This window comes from Pelodiscus sinensis, chromosome 24 (genome assembly GCF_052426305.1).
Source record: "Pelodiscus sinensis isolate ZL-2025 chromosome 24, ASM5242630v1, whole genome shotgun sequence".
NCBI lineage: Eukaryota > Metazoa > Chordata > Testudines > Trionychidae > Pelodiscus > Pelodiscus sinensis.
This window is the reverse complement of record NC_143075.1, coordinates 2,074,000-2,086,386: the sequence shown is the minus strand read 5'-3', so window position 1 is coordinate 2,086,386 and position 12,387 is coordinate 2,074,000. Positions and strand designations below refer to the sequence as shown.

Here is a 12,387-nt window from a genome sequence, read left to right as displayed (position 1 = left end):
GGGGAAGCTGTGGCAGTGGCTGCCGAGCAGGCAGAGCAGCTTGTGGGACAGAGCCCCGGCCGGTCTGTCTCGGTGGTTGGCTTTAGCTGGGGCATGGCGGTGCTGACGTGGTTCGTCTCTCCCGCAGTGATAAATGACATGCAGACGTACATGGACATGCTCAACCCAGAGTTCCAGCCAAGCGATGGCAAAAAGGAGGGCCAGGGGCCCCCTCCGCCTCCGCCCAGCTTTCCCCCTCCTTCTCCGCCCCCCAGCTCCAAGCTCCCCCCACCTCCCCCTGGCTACCCAGCACCGGAGCCGCCCGAGGCCCAGCACACGGCGGAGATGTACGTGCAAGCGAAAAACAACCTGCGGCACGTGGACAGCGAGGTGCTGAAAAAAGAGGTAATTCCCATAGTGCTGCGGGCCCTGCAGAGCCCCTGGGGCCGGGAAGCCCTTTGAAGGCCCTTTCCCACTGGGGGCAGGCATCCCCCGGGGCTGGAACATGGCTCGGGGCTCGGCCGTGTGAGTGGTGACGGCCCTAGATCCACACCCGGCTGGGCCGATGCGGCAGGGCCCTGCTGCAGGGGTGGCTGAGCAAAGCCCCAGAGCTCTGCCCCAGGCTCGGGAAGCAGGCCCAGCAGGTGGGTGCGGCAGGAGAAGGGGGCAGATGGTTCAGCCCCTGGGGTGGGGTCTGCAGACCATGCGAAGATCCCCCATCGTCTCCCCAGAGCCCAGTGTCCCTCTACCCTCCCCAGCCCCCGGCTCGGGACCCCTGCAGGGGCCGGGCGGCGAAGGATGCTGGCCCCCCATGTCCAGAGGCACCAGCAACCGCACCCCAGGGGGCTCCCCCTGCCGGCAGCCCCTGGCCCCGATCAGCCCGTCTGGGGAGCACGCGGGAGAGCTCCGGGGTGGCTGGGCGGGGAACGCCCTCCGCCCGCGCAGCCCGCGGCCCAGACAGGGCCCTTGGAGCAAGAGACGCTGCCTGCTCCGGGGGTGCAGTCCCCCCAGGGCGGCCGCAGGGGGTGGGCGAGGGACCAGCAGGAGCAGGGTGGGGCAGGGCCCACGGCCAGCACTGGGCTCTGCTGGAAGCGCTCGTGCCACACAAAACGGCACCTCGCGCTCTCAGCAGGGGGCGCCGGACACTGGCCCGGGCGCCGGGACGCTGCTGGGGGAGCTGAGCTGCCCTGGGCCCTGTGCGGGGGGGGCCCAGATCTTCTGGGAGGAGCCCCGGGAGGCGTGGTGCCGGAGCCGCCCTTCCCTCGGGCTAGGGGCCGGTGCAGGACGGAGCAGCAGGGCGCTGGGCGCGGGAGAGGCAGCGTCTGCCCCGCGGCTCGGTCCTCGCTCCAGCGTGGCCTGTCAGCTCTGCAGGGCCACCGACCACGGGGGAAAGCTGCCCCTGAGGCGCCAGCCTGGCCCTGGGCTCTGCATGTCGTCTGCCCTCTGCTCTGCCCTCCGCAGCACGCAGCCGCCGTCGGCCCCTGTGCCCTCACGCCCCGTTAAAACCCTTGGAAAGGGGCCTCGCCCCAGCCACTGCCTGCCCCCCCGTGGCCACACTCGGGATCACCCTGTGTGGCGGACAGAGGGACGGGCAGGCAGGGGTCAGGGGGCTGGGCACATGAGGGACAGGGAGCCAGGCAGGCAGGGGGCCGGGAATGTGGGGACAGAGGGACGGGCACATGGGGACAGGGGGCCGGGCATGCAGGGACAGAGGGACAGGCAGGCAGGGGTCAGGGGGACGGGTGCGCGGGGACAGAGGGACGGGCCCATGGGGGACAGAGGGACGGGTGCGTGGGGACAGAGGGACGGGTGCGCGAGGACAGAGGGACGGGCCTGTGGGGGACAGAGGGACGAGTCCGTGGGGGACAGAGGGACGGGCCCGTGGGGGACAGAGGGACAGGCAGGCAGGGGTCAGGGGGACAGGCCTGTGGGGGACAGAGGGACGGGCACCTGGGGGACAGAGGGACGGGCGTATATCCCCTGCTGCCAGTGCGGGTCCCCGGCGTCCCTGAGCCGTACTGCAGCCCGCCGGTTTCCTGCTCCTCGGGAGAATGGCTCGGAGCCAGGGACAGGGGTGCCCGCTGGGTCTGACCCGTATCCCGGGGACCAGGCATGGCCGGGGGAGGCGGGGGCTGGGAACAACAGTAGCTCTTTGTGCGGGGCTTGGCGTGCGCGACTCCCTGCTGCCTCGCGCCCGGACGGCCAAGCTCCTCATTTGCTTAATTGCGCCGGGCGCCGGGCCTGTGAGCAAAGCCTGTCTCCAGCGGCCCCGGCCCAGGGGCACCCCGTAGGGAGCCCCCGACCCTGCACCCCTCCGCAGCCAGCCGGAGACTAGAAGGTTTATTTGCTTCTCAGAGACTCAGCGCAGCGCGGGCTCCACGGGGCACCGGAGCCAGGACAGAGCCTTCCTCCTCTTGGGGGGCGGGATCGCAGGCCCCTGGACCCCTCAGTCTGCCCCCCTCCGCCAAGCCTGCCCCTCCTCCCAGCCACAGCTCACTCATCCCCCAGGCGGCCCCCCCTTGCTTTGTTCCAACCCCTCCCCCACGGCCTGGGGGCCTGCCCCAGGGACCCCGCTGGGCAGCGCAGACACGCAGGGTCTCTGCAGAGCAGGTGGGCAGTGGGGTCACCCCCAGCCCGGCACGGCCACCAGGGACTGCCCAGCAGAGCGGATCCAGGGCCGCAGGAGGGGACAGCTCCCCCCATGGTCCCCCCATGGGGCCGAGAGCCGCAGGGCCGGGCCTGGGGGCTGAGGCCTGCACCCCACCCCTGCCCTCCCCCTGGAAGGGCCCTGGCAGCCGCCTGCAGGACCACTGCCCGGGCTCAGCAAGTGCAGTGTCTGCCCCCCGCCGTGCGCCAGAGGGCGAGGAGCGCTGCTGCATCCCCGTGCCAGGGCCGTGCACCACCCAGCCCAGGGCTCCCACCGGGAGGGCCCCCTCAGCCGGGCAGCCCCCGCGTCACAGGTGGGGCCGCTGACGCCCCGGGGCAGCGAGGGCCGTGGGCCAGAGAGAGCGGGAGCTGGGCAGAGACCAGGTCTCCCGGGGCTGCAGGGACACCCATCGCTCAGCACAGAGGGGCCGGGCACCCGCCCCTGCGTCTCCCTCCCTGCTGGCCCGGGCCGGTGTGGGCACAGGCCGGAGTGGGCGCGCGGCGCCCTCTGGGACCCGGGCCGGTCTGCCAGCACAGTGCCCGCATGGCAGGGCCTCCCAGGCGGGCTCTGGGGTGCCCCGTGCTCTGCCGCCATGCTGCTGGGGACCCTCCGGTGACCGCGTGGAGACCCCGCCCGTGGGCGCTGGGCCAGAGCGATCCCAGAGCGCCCGCCCGCGCTGCCCTGGCGCTGGTACTGGGATGGCGGGAGCACTGGGCGAGCCCCGGGCAGGGGGGGCAGGGCCCGAGGGAAGGGCCCCCCACTGTGCCCATGCTGTGTCAGACTGTCCGTCGTGAGCGCCAGGCTCGCACCCTGGCCCCGCGTGCCCAGCCCAGCGGGGGTTCGCCTGGGGACGGTGGCGGCCACGTCTGCCCTCAGGGCCCACGGGCTCTTGGGACAGACTCCGGCCTGGGGCGCGGGGCGGCCCGGCCGGGGCTCTGGGCCTGGCAGCGGCTGGGCAGGACGGGCTGGCCCCCGGCCCGGGGGGAGCCAGTCGGGAAGAGGCAGAGCCCCGGCCCCACGCTGAGCCTCCCAGCCGAGCGCAGGGCCCGTGCGGGCGGCGCGCAGGGACGCTGCGAGAAAATCAATACACGAGTGTCCGGTGTCCCTGCAACCCGAGCCCCGGCACGTTTGTGGAGAGGAGACAGCTCGGCACGCACAGGCCCCAGCGCCGGCCACTGCCTCCTCCTGCAGCTCCGGCCCGGGGCGGTGGGCGCGCTCCCCAGAGCCCTGGCCGGCTCGGCGCCTCTGACCAGCACAGGGGCTGCAGCTGTAATAGCATGGGGGCTGTGGGCAGCGGGACTTGGGGGGCTGCGGGCGGGGGCACAGGACTTCAGGCAGGGGACTGCGGGCGGGGGGCACAAGACTTCAGGCAGGGGGCTGCAGGCAGGGGGGCTGCGGGCAGGGGGACTTGGGGGTCTGCGGGCGGGGGGCACAGGACTTCAGGCAGGGGGCTGCAGGCAGGGGGGCTGCGGGCAGGGGGACTTGGGGGTCTGCGAGCGGGGGGCACAGGACTTCAGGCAGGGGACTGCGAGCGGGGGGGCACAGGACTTCAGGCAGGGGGCTGCGGGCAGGGGGGCTGTGGGCAGCGGGACTTGGGGGGCTGTGGGCGGGGGGCACAGGACTTCAGGCAGGGGGCTGCAGGCAGGGGGGCTGCGGGCAGGGGGACTTGGGGGGCTGCGGGCGGGGGGCTGCAGGCGGGGGGACTTAGGGGGCTGCGGGCAGGGGGGCTGTGGGCGGGGGGCACAGGACTTCAGGCAGGGAGCTGCGGGCAGGGGGGCTGCGGGCGGGGGGACTTGGGGGGCTGCGGGCGGGGGGCTGCAGGCGGGGGGACTTGGGGGGCTGTGGGCGGGGGGCACAGGACTTCAGGCAGGGGGCTGCAGGCAGGGGGGCTGCGGGCGGGGGGACTTGGGGGGCTGCGGGTGGGGGGCTGTGGGCGGGGGGACTTGGGGGGCTGCGGGCAGGGGGGCTGCGGGCGGGGGGACTTGGGGGGCTGTGGGCGAGGGGCTGCGGGCGGGGGGACTTGGGGGGCTGCGGGCTGGCACTGGTGGGTGGATGTTTAGGTGTGGTAGGAAGCGCGTCTGGTGTCTGTTCCCAGTGTCTGGCCCTTGTGGTGGGGAGTGGCCTTCGCGGGCGACAGATGCCCCGGGAGGTACAAGGCAAAGCTGTGACCCGCCCCCCCAGACCAGCACCCTGGCTTTCCACCCCAGCCCTGAGCAGCTGGTGCTGTGACCCGTCCCAGCCCACCACCGCCAGGGCCCTGCGTTATGCTCACAAGAAGCGGCCCCGCAGGGTTACCAGCCACAGGGGGGACCCCGCCCCGCTCCTCTGGGGTGCAGCCAAGGGGAAAAGGCAACACGCCATGTTTATTGAGAATTCAAAATGCAAAGCAGCACACACACACACACACACACACACACACGGACTCACACACGGACAAACACACACACATGGACAGACACACACACGGGGGGGACACATGGACTCACATATGGACAGACACACACACACGCACAGGGGGACACACACATGGACAGACATGGGCACATGGACAGACACACACATGCACAGGGGGACACACACATGGACAGACACCCACACACGGACAGACACACACATGGGGGGGGACACATGGACTCACATATGGACAGACACACACACACGCACAGGGGGACACACACACACGGACAGACATGCGCGCACACATGGGGACACACACATGGACAGACACACAGACAGACATGCACACACACACACAGGGACACACACGGACAGACACACACACAGACGGACAGACATGCGCACACACGGGGACACACACACGGACAGACACACACACACGGACAGACACACACACAGGGACACACACACACAAACACACATGGACAGACACACACACAGACACACACACGGACACACACACAGACACACACACGGACACACACACACAAACACACATGGACAGACACACACAGACACACACACGGACACACACACACAGACACACACAGGGACAGACGCGTGCGGAGGGACCCCCGAGTCGAGCGGCGCGAGCCCCGTTCTGCACATGCCGGTTCCCGGGGGCGGGGGGCTTTGCCGGCCCCCCGGCAGTATTGTGGGTTTCCCAGCGCCCCCTTGCTAGCGATTCCGGCTGCCCGTCTGGCCTCCAGGCCTGGCAATGCTGCTAACGCGGGTCCGCCTGGCCCGCCACGGCTGGTTCCTGATTATCTTCAAGGCCCTGCTTGGCCGGGGCATCGGTGGCGCCGTCACGCTCCCGCCCACGGGCTGGCGGCCCCGCAGGGTTACCAGCCACAGGGAGGAACCTGCCCCGCTCCTCTGGGGTGCAGCCCAGGGCGCAGCTACTGGCCAAGGCTAGCGAGCCGGGGTGCCGCAGCACCGCCAGCGCCCATGAGGGACCCCAGAGCGGCTCTCCCGCCGGCTACATCCCCTCTGGGCCCCCGGCGTGGAGGCTGCCAGCCGGCGGGGCAGAGATGCCGCGTGCCCTGCAATGAGTCCAGGCCCCTGCCTGCCCCAGAGCGCCAGCAGCTAGCGCTGGGACCCGCCCGGATGCAGGGCCTGGCCCGCAGAGTCCCTGGAGCCAGCCCAGCCCTGCACACGAGGGAGCGGCAAACGGCCCCCCACTTCTTGCCCCTCCCCCCTTCTCCCGCGCTGTGCCCCCAGATCCCTCCCCGGAGCGAGGTGCCAGCCGGGGCACGCGCCCCCCTGCGTGCAGATCGCTTGGTGGAAATGGATCCCCCCGAGGCCTCCTGCCTGCTCCCGCCAGGCCCAGCGTCTGAGGTAGCCCAGATACCGATCCCTGCAGGGGAGGCTCATTAACTATTGAGCAGCGCGGCCCAGGGAACAGACGCCCGCAGGAGCCAGGAGGGGCAGAAGGGGAGCCCACTGCTGCAGAGCGGGCAGGGCCGGGGCACGGCAGAGCTGCCCAGGCAGCCTCCCTGCCAGGGTGCACGCACACTCGCTTGGGCCCTTCTATCCCCTGGCGCCGCTGGGCCCGGCGTATGCAAAGCACATTTGCATGGGCTCGAGGGCTCGGGCGCCGCTCCGGGGGAGGCAGGGTCTGGAGACGCTCGGAGCCATGTGCCTCGCCCCTTCCAGGCACGTTGCTGCTGGAGGAGCCGGGCTCCGTGTTCCTGCCTGCCCCGGGAACGGGCCCGTGTGGCCCCGCTCCGGGCCACCGGGCCACCCTGACATGCGCCTGCCCGGCGAGCCGCCGTGCCACGGCCCTAGGTCCAGGGTAGCAAGCCGGAGACCTGCCCGCCTCACTTCCTGCCTGAGCTAGAGCCCATCTGGGACCCAGGTAGCCGGTCACGCCGTGACGTCCCCACTGGGCCCAGCCAGCAGCAGCTTGGCTACCTGGGTCCCTGGTGAACTAGCCTCCCTGGTAGCAATTGGCACCTTATTCCAGGCTGCCTGCCCTCAGCTCCCACCGCAGGGCCTGGCTAGTCCTCGGGCTCCTGCACCGGCAGCCGCCCGGGGTCGAGGGGGGCCCCAGGAAGAGCCAAGCAGCTTTGGGCCCAGCCACCCCGCGCCCTCCCTTTGGCCTGTCCCTTCAGGTGGCCCCTCTCCCCCTCTCCTCTGTAGCAACAGCCTCCTTGGGCGGGGCACCAGAGCTCAGCAGCTGTGTCACATGCATGCACGCACACGAATACATGCACATGGACACACGGTCACACACACAAATACACAGACACCACATGGACACACACAAACACATGAATACATGCACATGGACATGCACACAAATACACACACCACATGGACACGGACACACACACGAATACACGCACAAGGACAAGGACACACAAATACACACACACACCACATGGACGTGGTCACACATACATGAATACACACAGACATATACACATGGACACAGAAAGGCACATGAATACACACACACACCACATGGACACGGACATGCACACACGGATACACACATAGGGACATGCACATATGAATATATGCACGCAGACACACATGGATACACACACGCACACACATGGACATGGACACCTGCGTATGTAAAACGGAAACTTGCTCTCCTGCAGACGTTGCTGTTTTGTTGCATTCCCAGTGCTCGGTGCCTGGCGCACACCCGCACTGATACACCGCGTGTGACCGGGCATCTGCACATGCCCTGACAGGACGTGGGCTGCCGTAGCCCACCCCTGTACCAGCAGGCTCCTCCCACCCATCCCCCAGGAGCCCCACGGCGTGTGCAGTATTTCTACACTGCCACCCTACTTCGAAGTTGCAAATGGGATTTAAATATCCCGGGCTTCATTTGCATCTTGCCGGGCGCCGCCATTTTAAATCCCCTTAGTGCGGACTCCGTGCCCGCGGCTACACGCGGCTACACATGGCTACACACGGCACACACGGCTACACACGGCACACACGGCACACACAGCTACACATGGCTACACACGGCACACACAGCTACACACGGCTACACACGGCACACACGGCACACACAGCTACACACGGCACACACAGCTACACACGGCTACACATGGCTACACACGGCACACACAGCTACACACGGCACACACGGCACACACGGCTACACACGGCTACACACGGCACACACAGCTACACACGGCACACACAGCTACACACGGCACACACGGCACACACGGCACACACGGCTACACACAGCTACACACGGCACACACAGCTACACACGGCACACATGGCACACACGGCACACACAGCTACACACGGCACACACGGCACACACGGCACGCAGTAGGTAGTTCGACTTAGGGTCTCTAATTCCCACTCCCGGTACACCGCGTTCCACGACAAGCCCGGGCCGGAGGGGGCCTCGTGCGAACGGCCAGACTGGGTCCGACCAACGGCCCCTCCGGCCCAGCGCCCTGTCTGCCCACAGTGGCCAGTGCCAGGTGCCCCTGGGGGAGGGGTCACAACAGGGATCCCTCCCCTGTGTCCACCTCCCGACACACAGAGGACAGGGACATCCCTGCCAGCCTGGCGAACGGCCATCGGTGGACCCAGCCTCCAGGAATCTGTCTAGTGCACCGCAGAAGTGGGGGGCAAGGGGGTCACAGCTGCAGTTGGGGGGCTGGGGAATGGACCCAGGCCGGGGGCTGGGCAGAGCAGGGTCTGGCAGCTGAGGAGGGGGCCGGGGGCCGGGCAGAGCAGGGCTGGGGGCTGTGGAGGGGCAGGGGGCCGGGCAGAGCAGGGCTGGGGGCTGTGGAGGGGGCCGGGCAGAGCAGGGGCTGGGGGCTGTGGAGGGGGCAGGGGGCTGTGGAGGGGCCGGGGGCCGGGCAGAGCAGGGCTGGGGGCTGTGGAGGGGGCCGGGCAGAGCAGGGCTGGGGGCTGTGGAGGGGCCGGGGGCCAGGCAGAGCAGGGCTGGGGGCTGTGGAGGGGGCCGGGCAGAGCAGGGCTGGGGGCTGTGGAGGGGCCGGGGGCCGGGCAGAGCAGGGCTGGGGGCTGTGGAGGGGGCCGGAGGCCGGGCAGAGCAGGGCTGGGGGCTGTGGAGGGGGCCGGAGGCCGGGCAGAGCAGGGCTGGGGGCTGTGGAGGGGGCCGGGGGCTGGGCAGAGCAGGGCTGGGGGCCGTGGAGGGGGCCGGAGGCCGGGCAGAGCAGGGCTGGGGGCTGTGGAGGGGGCTGGAGGCCGGGCAGAGCAGGGCTGGGGGCTGTGGAGGGGCCGGAGGCCGGGCAGAGCAGGGCTGGGGGCTGTGGAGGGGGCTGGAGGCCGGGCAGAGCAGGGCTGGGGGCTGTGGAGGGGCCGGGGGCCGGGCAGAGCAGGGGCTGGGGGCTGTGGAGGGGCCGGGGGCCGGGCAGAGCAGGGCTGGGGGCTGTGGAGGGGCCGGGGGCCGGGCAGAGCAGGGCTGGGGGCTGTGGAGGGGCCGGGGGCTGGGCAGAGCAGGGCTGGGGGCTGTGGAGGGGCCGGGGGCCGGGCAGAGCAGGGCTGGGGGCTGTGGAGGGGCCGGAGGCCGGGCAGAGCAGGGCTGGGGGCTGTGGAGGGGCCGGGGGCCGGGCAGAGCAGGGCTGGGGGCTGTGGAGGGGGCTGGAGGCCGGGCAGAGCAGGGCTGGGGGCTGTGGAGGGGCCGGGGGCCGGGCAGAGCAGGGGCTGGGGGCTGTGGAGGGGCCGGGGGCCGGGCAGAGCAGGGCTGGGGGCTGTGGAGGGGCCGGGGGCCGGGCAGAGCAGGGCTGGGGGCTGTGGAGGGGCCGGAGGCCGGGCAGAGCAGGGCTGGGGGCTGTGGAGGGGCCGGGGGCCGGGCAGAGCAGGGCTGGGGGCTGTGGAGGGGCCGGGGGCCGGGCAGAGCAGGGGCTGGGGGCTGTGGAGGGGCCGGGGGCCGGGCAGAGCAGGGCTGGGGGCTGTGGAGGGGCCGGGGCCGGGCAGAGCAGGGCTGGGGGCCGTGGAGCGGGGGGGGCCGAGGAAGGCTGGCCGGCTGCGTGGGGAGCGTCCTTGGCACTGGCATAACCGGGGTGAGGGGGTCCCAGGCTGGGGCTGCTGCCCGGGCCGTGCAGGAAGCTGGGCCGTGGCCCGGCCCCAGGGAGCAGGCAGCCGGCTAGAGCGGCTCTCCCTGCCCGGCCTGCCCCCAGCGCTCCGCGGGACTCAGCATTCAGCACGAGGCAGGGCCGGCCGCGGGGCAGCACCAGTGCAGGGGGCCAGGGGCACTGCCCAGTGCAGAGAGACCCCCCTTGGGCCAGGCTCTCCTCACCCACCCAGGCCCTTGCCCCGGCCCCGCCAGCAGGACGCCTCCCGGGGCTGGGCCGGGTGAGGCCAGCCCTGCCCATCGGAGCGTGGCTGAGACGCTCACCGGAGCTCCAGGGTAACGAGCTGGGAAGAGCAGCAGGGGGGTCAGGCCGTGCCCCCTGAGGGCGGGGCTCAGAGCTGCAGGGAAATGGGGCGCTGCCCCCCATGCCGGCCGGCGGGAGGGCTGAGAGGGCGAGGGCAGCGCCGCTGGGTCTCTGGAGCTGGGGGCAGACGCCAGGGGGAGCCCAGGCCTCGCACCCTGCAACGGGCAGCACAGCCCCCGAGCGTCACCCCAAGGGCGTCCGGCAAAGCCACCGGGCTCAGCCGGCCCTCGTGCTGCACGTGGCCAGCGACAGGCCTGGGTGGGGTCTCCTGGCGGCCAGTCCATCCCCTCTGCCACAGGCAGCCCCGGCACCTAACCCCGTCCCAGCCAGGGCCGGCTCGCTCGGCTTGGCCTCTGCGTGCCCGCCAGTGCCCCGGGAAGCCGAGCCCCCCCCTTACCACAAGTGCCCCTCCCATTCCCAGCCCGGCGAGCCCTCTCAAAGCCTAGCCAGCCCCACCTGGCCCCGGCGGCACGGATCCCTGGTCCCCTGGGACCTCCCAACTGGCCCCATTGCCCAGTGCGCCGGCGGCAGCACCCCTCTCCGCAGCTCGGCCGTCCCAGCGTGCCGGGGCCCCTCTCCGCAGCTCGGCCGTCCCAGCGTGCCGGGGCCCCTCTCCGGAGCTCGGCCGTCCCAGCGTGCCGGGGCCCCTCTCCGGAGCTCGGCCGTCCCAGCGTGCCGGGGCCCCTCTCCGGAGCTCGGCCGTCCCAGCGTGCCGGGGCCCCTCTCCGCAGCTCGGCCGTCCCAGCGTGCCGGGGCCCCTCTCCGGAGCTCGGCCGTCCCAGCGTGCCGGGGCCCCTCTCCGGGGCTGGGCCTGCCTGGGGCTGGGAGGTGCTCGGGGCCGGGGCCGGCCATGCGGTGTGTAGGGCACTGAGCTCGGCTGTTTCGCTGCCGGGCGATGGCTCCCCTGACGGTTCCGGGCCGGAGCAGCAGGACGGGCTCAGCGAGCCCCGGGCCACACGGCCTCTGCTCCATCCCAGGCGGCCGGCCCCGGACCACACGGCCCTCTGCTCCGTCCCAGGCGGCCGGCCCCGGACCACACGGCCTCTGCTCCGTCCCAGGCGGCCGGCCCCGGACCACACGGCCTCTGCTCCGTCCCAGGCGGCCGGCCCCGGGCCACACGCCCTCTGCTCCGTCCCAGGCGGCCGGCCCCGGACCACACGCCCTCTGCTCCGTCCCAGGCGGCCGGCCCCGGGCCACACGCCCTCTGCTCCGTCCCAGGCGGCCGGCCCCGGACCACACGGCCCTCTGCTCCGACCCAGGCGGCCAGCCCCGGGCCACACGCCCTCTGCTCCGACCCAGGCGGCCGGCCCCGGGCCACACGCCCTCTGCTCCGACCCAGGCGGCCGGCCCCGGGCCACACGCCCTCTGCTCCGTCCCAGGCGGCCGGCCCCGGGCCACACGCCCTCTGCTCCGACCCAGGCGGCCGGCCCCGGGCCACACGGCCCTCTGCTCCGACCCAGGCGGCCGGCCCCGGGCCACACGCCCTCTGCTCCGTCCCAGGCGGCCGGCCCCGGGCCACACGCCCTCTGCTCCGACCCAGGCGGCCGGCCCCGGGCCACACGGCCCTCTGCTCCGACCCAGGCGGCCGGCCCCGGGCCACACGCCCTCTGCTCCGACCCAGGCGGCCGGCCCCGGACCACACGCCCTCTGCTCCGACCCAGGCGGCCGGCCCCGGGCCACACGCCCTCTGCTCCGACCCAGGCGGCCGGCCCCGGGCCACACGCCCTCTGCTCCGACCCAGGCGGCCGGCCCCGGGCCACACGCCCTCTGCTCCGACCCAGGCGGCCGGCCCCGGGCCACACGCCCTCTGCTCCGACCCAGGCGGCCGGCCCCGGGCCACACGCCCTCTGCTCCGACCCAGGCGGCCGGCCCCGGGCCACACGCCCTCTGCTCCGACCCAGGCGGCCGGCT

At 72.0% G+C, this 12,387-nt stretch overlaps 1 protein-coding gene across 1 annotated transcript in view; it reads left to right on the top strand.

Annotated features, from left to right (window-relative positions):
- The window catches only part of ESPN (espin), an 84,653-nt gene that overhangs the window by 46,873 nt on the left and 25,393 nt on the right, over positions 1 to 12,387 (top strand). The window contains exon 7 of the mRNA XM_089773057.1: positions 128 to 384. Coding sequence (XP_089629183.1) covers positions 128 to 384 — 257 coding nt within the window. The remainder of the gene's footprint in view (positions 1 to 127; positions 385 to 12,387) is intronic.